At 55.9% G+C, this 8,235-nt stretch overlaps 1 protein-coding gene across 1 annotated transcript in view; it reads right to left on the bottom strand.

Moving 5' to 3' along the window:
* Nucleotides 1-8,235, bottom strand: part of LOC113407276 (sulfhydryl oxidase 1-like) — a 37,331-nt gene that overhangs the window by 10,036 nt on the left and 19,060 nt on the right. The window contains exons 5-7 of the mRNA XM_026655600.2: nt 6,705-6,795; nt 4,753-4,898; nt 1,741-1,875 (exon numbers count right to left, since the gene is read on the bottom strand). Of these exons, the coding sequence (XP_026511385.1) occupies nt 1,741-1,875; nt 4,753-4,898; nt 6,705-6,795 (372 nt within the window). The remainder of the gene's footprint in view (nt 1-1,740; nt 1,876-4,752; nt 4,899-6,704; nt 6,796-8,235) is intronic.

Here is an 8,235-nt window from a genome sequence, read left to right as displayed (position 1 = left end):
AGCCAGGGGGACTCCCTGCCCTGCAGATGTGCCCGGCTAACAGGGGGAGGGGGAGGGAGTGGGGAGAGAGAGAGAAGGGGGGTGGCCAGGGCTTCAGCGGAGCGCTGCCACGCCCCCTGCCGGGAGGGCTCCGCACCACTCCGGTTGGCTGGGAGGGAAGGACGCGGGCTGCCCTGCCGGGCTTGCTGCAGGGCGCTCCCGTCCTCCACGCCGCTGCCCCCTACAGGGCGGCCGGAGTGGAACAAAAAAAACCAGCTTGCTTGGCTGGTGCCTGGAGCCGGCCCTGAGCATGACCACATCTCTTCCTGCCGCTGACCCAGCTCGCAGCTCACCCTCCAAGCATAAGCCCCCTGTGGTCCCTTGGGAGCAAGCAACCCAGACCTACCAGTGTCAAGGCCCTTACGCTAAAACTCAAACAGCAGCAGCCTGGGGCACAGGGAGCCTGTCCCTCATTGTGGGGCTCCAGGGAGAGTCACCTCAGTATTTGGGCTTTGGTAGCAACATACTGCAAAGTGAAGCAGAGCCCTGGAACCATCTCAGCTACTTACAGACCCCACTAAGACACGGCATCACCTCCATCCTCTCCTGGCTTCCCTATGCCCCCGACTGTCCCAGGCACGGGTGATTCTGTGTCCCAGCAACCCCTACATGGGGAGGTGGCCATCATCTTCATCTGTCCCAATCCCAATGCTCCCCAGAGCCGGGGAATCCAGGACAAAAGCCACTTGTTTGGAATTCAGTCCCCAGTTCATACCGGCACCTCTGTAATGACTGAACTCAGAGCCATGTTCTTCACAGCTCTCCACTGACCTGGGGTGCGAGATCACAAGCTGCCACCGTGGCCTGCAAGTACTTTCTCTAGTCACCCTGCCCAGGGTCATCCCTCCTGCATTGCCTTGTCTCTAGTCCCACCCAGCAGGGTAAAACAGGTGAGGCTTGCAGCACGGCCTGGATGTCGACCGGCCTCGGCTTTGCTAAACGGGGTATGCGTCCAAGAGCAAGTTCCCGAGCAGAAGGTCCCTCTGAGGAGAAAGCCCCTGGCCCCACCTTCCACCCTTTCATACCACGGGGCCGTCAGCTCCACTGATCACCCCCGTAACGTAGGGGAAGGTGAGTGCGACACTCTAGGGTTTCATAGGCCAATGCCTGAAGGTCCACTCATAAAAGGCAGCCAGCACAGGCCGTGAGAGCATGGCTGCTTTACACGCCCTTGGGACCCAGCATTGATAAGCAGCAGGCCCCTCCCATTCTAACTTCAGTGTCCGAATGGTGCCGCCCCACGCAGAGCCCAGCATGCGGATCTCACCGCCAAGGGACAATGGCACAGAAAAGGGCAGGAAAGGCCCAGCCCCTCTCACTAGGTCCAGATGGCAAGAAGCTGTTGCTTTCTGAGCATCCAAGAGCAGTGACAGCAATGAATGACGCCCTTGCCCCAAACTGCAATACAGTACCCACGCTCCTCCAGCTCTGCCGCTTTGGCCAATTGCTTGCCCCGGCCTTGGCATCGTATCCACCATTTCACGCCTGTCAAGCCACCCTCCACCGACTGACCATCCCTCTGCTCCCCTTGTCTGCACGCGCTCCTGCTGGCCAGGCCTTCTGGAGCCCCCCACAGGAAGCATCAAGTTCCTGAAGCCGGACATAATGCTGGAGGCCCAGTGCTTACCCAGCCGAGGGAGGGCTCTGCGGCGGGGGGGGTGTGCATGGACAGACAGGAGAGTGGGGCTGGGGGGTGCTCACCGGTCTGCAGGCTTCCGCGGGATGGGGGTCGTCTTGATCGGCGTGTCTGGTGCCCTGGTCGGCATGTAGGGGCCTCGCGTGACCCCAGGCAGCCTCTGCAGGAAGTGGGTGTAGAAGGATCGCGCCTCCATTTGCCTGTTGGGAAGGAAATGGGAACGCGTGAGAGGAGCCTCTTTCACTTTCACAGGAGGTCACCTCTTCACCCCCATTAACCCTTCCATCACCACAAACATAGCTGCCTGCGACCCTGAGGTATGTCACTCAGGCAGGAGGCCAGATGTGTCTTTGGGGATGGGGGAGGGATTCCTGGCCTAACAATGTGCGCTGTTCCCATCTGCTTCCACCCTCCCACATGCACCAGCAGGCCCCACACACCCAGGGGGCCTCCACGGGTCTCCTCGGATGGGAGAGTAGCTGCACTGTTAGCCGTGTGGCCCCAGAGTGGCCCCAGCTGGTAATGGCCTCGCTTGAATCACTAGCTGCCCGCTCCAGCTGCCTAGAAAGGGGACGAGGCTCTGTCCCTGACAGGGGCGGAGAGACATGCACATAAGCCAGGCCTGGAAGGGGATGGGTTTGCCTCCTTGGTCCACCTGGTCTGGAACTGCTGCCTCTGGCACGTCCCACATCGCTTCCCACTCCCTGTGCTCAGCCCACGCGCCCCTCCCTACTGCTCCCTTTGCCTCTCTCATCCATTCCTAGCTATGCCCCTCCGCTCGGCCCAGCCAAGCTCCCTGAGCACCCTGCCTGGCCTCCTGCTGAACGTACTGGAGCGGTCCTGCTGCCATCAGCCTGAGCCTGCTTTGCATGGCCCCACTCCTGCCTTCGGACTGCCCTCTCTGCAGGGCAGGGTCTCTGCTCTCCGCTCCTCCCACCACCTCCACACACATTCTCAGCAGCCATGGCGTGTGCCCTGAAGAGTCTGACAAGGCAGAGCCAGCACCTCTTCTGACTGCCAAGACTGGGGTCCCACTGGCTGCGCTGCAGGGAGTGTCCCTAATGGGGCTCTGGCCATGGGGAAGGGAGAGCACTAGAAACCAAACCATCTATATAAAGAGAACTCAGGTTCTGACTGGGCACCGCATGCGTTCCAGGCCAGCTGGCACGAGGAAGGGCATGGCTCTCATGGGGATGGGCAGCCCCAGTTCACCCAGCCACTCTCCCAGCTTCGCTCTATCCCTTGCAGCCTCCTTTCACCCTAGGTTCTGGGATGGGGTTTGCCTCCTCTGGCAGCTCAGGGAATATGCCAAGGGACCCAGGCAGAGCTGGGAGAGCTGGTTAGGAAGCACTTTAAGGGGGGAGAAGAACATTTGGGGTTAGTCTGGGCCATCGGTGCTGCCTCCTTCATCCAACGGTGCTGCAGGGAGGAAGGCTGGGGCTGAGGTGACAAGAGGGGGAGAGAGGTACAGAAGCACAAGATATGCCACCACTTGGATCCAGCCACCCTTTCTGTCTCAAGAACCTGCCTCTTCCTCCCCCTTCTGTGGGGCAATTCCCAGTTCTGTCCGTGTGGATTTTACCCTCTTGGAATCAGTAACGCCCACTAACTCAAGAGCTGGGGGTACGGATGCATTGGGATCTGTGCAGGATAAACCCAGCCCTGGCACCCAGGGCGCTGCGAGAGGTTTTGCTGTCTCTCAGGACAGCTTGGCAAGACGGAGGGAGCAGAGGGTGGAATACAGGACTCCCTACTTAACCCACACAGAATGAGCAAAGCTGTCAGGCTCTATGAGAGGCAGCGGCAAGAATGCCCAGGAGAGCCAGCAGCGAGGAGCCATCGCTTTCCGCTCTGCTTTTACAGCCCGATGTTCGCCTGCAAGCAGATGGTGGAGAGACGGCGTCGTCACAAGCAATTTTCCCCTCCACCAGCTCCGCGGCAAGGAAACAATGACTCTGCTCTTGGGTGAAGCTGGCATCATCAGAGAGCACCCCTCCTCCCCTCAACCTGGCTCACCCCGTCCCCCGCACGCCAAGCAGCACAGACAAGATTTGCAAATGTCACGATTCCCACTAGGAAAAACTCCCTGCTCGGCTATTACCCAGGCAAGCAACCCCTCCCCACGACCCTTCCTAGGGAAGCCACAAGTGTCTGTTTACCCCCTTGCCCCGCCACACTCTTCCCTGCACTGCCAGCCTGACATCAATCATCCACCGAGGGTGCAAAGGCACCATCTGGCTGCTATTTCACGTGCCATTCAGCAGCAGGAACCCACGAGAGGGGCTGAGTCCCGGTGCCATTGTTCTCTGCCAGCGTTTCAGAACCAGCCATTGTCTGGTTCCTAATGAACTTTTCCGCAATTAGAAAACCAAGGGGGAGAAGTGGGGAGGCTGGCCGAGTCAGGGAGGTGGTCAGGGACAACTTGACTCCCTGCCAGCTTTGCAAAGTCCACTGATGTATTCCCCAGCCAGCGAAACACCTGCAAGCTGAGCTGAGTTTAGAGGGGCTTTCAGCAGTTTGTAGCTGTAGCTGGTGGGGGAGTCCGGGGAGGAAAGCCACACATAGCATCACAAAGCCACACCCAGTGTCTCAACAAGGGGCAGCCCAGAACAGGCAGGAAAGGTTGGAGCTGGGCAGCTCCATGGGCGACAGGAGCTGGCCGTATCTCTGTGGGATCTGCCCACCAGCACCAGGATTCACACCCCATCCCTTAGGGAAGGGTCCCATGGTGTTTAACAGAGAACAATATTCTCTCTCTAGACCATTTCCAGCCAGAGCTCTCCAGCTGGGATAGGAGAGGAGCTGCCATAAAACCCTATGGGTTTTATCCCTATCAAACGCCACAGGATCTTTCTCTAAGGGCCGTGGGCAGGGAGATCTGTGCACAAGCACCGAGGTTCACACTCCCAGCTTCAGTGCAGCGAGTTCCCTCCATCATCAGCCCCACAGTGCCAGGATTCATCCTCCCACCCCTTAGGTACAGTGGGATCCACCTGCCAGCGTCACACCCAGCTGCCACGTGAAGGCCTGGCACGTCACAGGCCATCCCGTCTGAGTCCCGGCAGGGAAGGACTCACACAGGGATGCGGCTGAAGGTCCCGTTGTTGATGAGCAGGAAGCTGGAAGGGAACGCAGTCACACCATACTTCTTCACTAGCTCCTCCTCGCTGCTCAGCACTCTCCGGACAGCGACGTTCTCGTACTGCAGCATGTCCAGCGTCACCTGCAAGGCAGCACGCTCCATGGGTTAGACTAGCTATGGAACAGAACGTCCCAGGGCCAAGCCCGCTTACAGCAGCTCTCTCCTCTGGGGGGTGGCGTGGGATGCTCATGGCTGCTCCAGCCCCCGCTTCTCCCAGCAGGAGTTGGGACTCAGCAATATCTAGCACTGAGGGAACACTTTATGCCTCCAAAGCATTGTACAAACACGGCCTGACCCTCACGACAGCCCCGAGAGGTGGAGAAGTAGGATCTCCATTTTACAGACAGGGAAGATGAGACGCAGGGAGACTCAGTGACTGGCCCAGGTCAGTGGCAGAGCCAGGGCTAAGTTAAAAAAGGTGAACTTTCCCTGAATGAACGATGCCAGGAATTCCTGGCTCCCAGCCCTATGATCGACCCACCAGACAATGCTGTGCTGGCTACAGGAAAGCTCACCACTACTTGAGCCTTAGCCTCAACTAACTGCAGCGCGTGGCACTTGATGGCTATGGAAACTGGAAGGGATATAAAGAGTCAAGGAACAGTTAACATCTTTGTATACTAACTCCTGAGGGGCCCAGGGGGAGAATCAGAACTCGCCTCTCCACTCATCTACTCAGACAGTAAGCTCTTCGGGGAAAGGGCCATCTTTTCACTACATGTACATGCAGCACATAATGGGGCCTGGTGACATTATGTGATTAAAATAGATCATTGTTGATACCACTGTTATACAATTGGAACAAATCTTGTACAAAATGTGTCATGTGAGGTGTCAACGGAAAAGGAATATGATTATCCTGTTTGTATGCGTGTATCATTTTGGTGTCTGAAGTTACGAATATTGACTATGTACCAGCATTTCAAACTTGTTTGCTCCTGTGATAATGCCCACAAGGTTGTTAGTTTGCATCCAGTCTGGTCAGCACATTGTGAATGGGCTATTCAAGTTGATGGCTCATTGAAGGACACTTAGCTCACACAAGAGGCCATAGAAGAAGCTGAGGACGCATCAGCCAGAATATGGGTAATGGCTGCTCTGACTCATTGAAGCATGCAAGGACGTGACATGCTCCTGTGACCCTGAACTCCATCTTGTGCCTGGACTTTTCCACAAACTAAGACTCCCTCCACCTGGGAGAAAGTATAAATAACCCTGGTAGCATCTCCATTTTGCTTCTTTCCTGCTCTGGACTATGGACTTACACTAACAGGAGAATTCCAACCAATGGACTGAGGACCTTCCAAACTTTTGGATGTTACCAGAGACATTGTAAGCCAGCAAAATTATTCCATCACTGCTACAAACCTGATCCAAGGACTTTCCAATGAGTGTATGTATTTGATTCCTTTGACCATTTTAACTCTCACCCCTTTCTTTTCTCTTATAGATAAACTATTAGATATTAGATACTAAAGATTTGGCTACAGCGTGATTATTGGGTAAGATCTGAGTTATATGTTGACCTGGGTATGAGACTGGTCCTTTGGGATCAGAAGAACCCTTTAGTTGATTAAATTGGTTTTAAATAACCACTCATCATAAAGTCTAGTGTCTGGGTGGTGAAACAAGGGTTGGGATACCTAAGGAGGCTGCATTTCTGACTTCTGGTTAACCAGTGTGGAGAAACAGAAGTTTACTTTTGATACTGGTTTGGTATATCTTATGGAAGAATAACCACCAGTTTAGGGGTGAGCCTGCCCCATTTCTCAGCAGTTTGTCCTGAATCTGGCATCCTCAGCTGTGACCCACTGAGGCACGGTGACAGGCCCCAACCCAACCTGGTACTACAGCAACACAAATACTGAACAAAACAACAATGCCCACCTCTCTGCCCAGAAAGGACTCGTTCGTCTCGAAGATCAGCGCCAGGTACGTGACATTGTTTGTTTGAAAGAACCCACGGATCTCCTCCACGCTGCAGGAGAAAACAATGAGGTGTTCTCAGTGACACGGAGCGAGCGGGTGAACGCGCCAGCCCCAGCAGCGCAGAACGTGCTCCCTACCAGCACAGCACACAGAGTTTGGCAAAGGGTTGGGTGTTTGCCCCTCTGGCACAGAGCTGAACCCAGCTGGATTTGTCGCCCAGGTAGGTGGCCGAGATCAGCTCTGCTTATCCACTGTTCAATTCACATGGAGCTTGCCAGCCTAGTTTTCTGCTTCAGTTCACTGGCCATATGGTAATCTGCCAGGGTCAGCCAAGGAACGGGAGATGGGAGACTGTTTATGGAAGGACTTGAGGTTAGGATCCTGTCTACTTTGAAAGCCAGCAGTGAGACTAGAGCCAGACCAGTTTCATCAGGACACAGATAGTGTCACATTAGAGATGGCCTGAACCCTATCTCTGAGCCCAAACGCTCCTGCTCTTGGGGAAGTGTGTGTGTGTGTGGGGGGAGGGGATAAATGAAACCCCCAATTTCCCCTGTGGGGCATCAGACAGTGGGGAGCCTGAACATGAGGTTGGAATGCTGGAGTTTGGCTGGGGTTCATTTCCCCATCCACACCTGTGGCATTTGATTAACTCTGCCTGTGTCTTTGCGTTTTTTACTTGGGGGCGGGGGGGGCGGGAGAGGATAAGTGCCTACAGAGCATCGGGAGGTGCAATAAATCCACCTTTGCTGAGGAGCAGCGCTGTGCATGGCGCAGCGTCTGAAGCCAGGAGAGAGCAGGGGTACAGAGACGCGTCTTTGGAAAGAGGGGGCACTGCTGGGGGCCCAGGCTGGAATGCTCAGACAGTGGGGAGGAGAGGGTAGTTAGACACCTGCAGCGTGGTGTCCAACACCTGAACAGGGGCCGTCCTCCTGCTCCTCCACTGAAATGTGGGTGGAGATGGCTGGTGGGCAGTGCAGCTCAAACCCTTTTGTTCTGTCCGGCCCAGCCAGACCCAACCCAGGTGACTCATACCCAGGAAGAGCCAGGTCAGCTTCAGAGGCACAGAGGAAAGCGCAAGGATGTGGTTACCCCCGGAAGGGGAGAGGGGCTCACACACTCGCCTCTGGCAATCACCAGATGCAGATCTAAGGAGTTTTCTTTCCATCACTGATTTGCAGGCTGCCTGGCTGGCTTCACAGATCCATTTCTGCCTCTTGGCTTAACACCTTTCCCCACTGCCCCCAGCATTAACAGGTTATAGCCGCAGGGGCTTTCCAGGCTCAAGTAGTGGTGAGCTTTCCTGTAGCCAGCACAGCCTGGTCTGGTGGGTCGAGCACAGGGCTGGAGCCAGGAATTCCTCTGTACAGGAGAGTGCTGGCTGCTATCTAGGTCTGGCCGGTCAGGTTAGACGCTCCCAGATCTTGCACTGAACGGGCAAGACTCAACCAAGGGCTTTCAGCCAGGGAGGAGCCAGAGGGCAGCAGTG

This window comes from Terrapene carolina, unplaced genomic scaffold (genome assembly GCF_002925995.2).
Source record: "Terrapene carolina triunguis isolate 2854851 unplaced genomic scaffold, T_m_triunguis-2.0 Scaffold210, whole genome shotgun sequence".
In the NCBI taxonomy this organism is placed as follows: Eukaryota; Metazoa; Chordata; order Testudines; family Emydidae; genus Terrapene; species Terrapene triunguis.
Note: the sequence above shows the minus strand (reverse complement) of the source record. Positions and strands in the feature narration are given on the sequence as shown.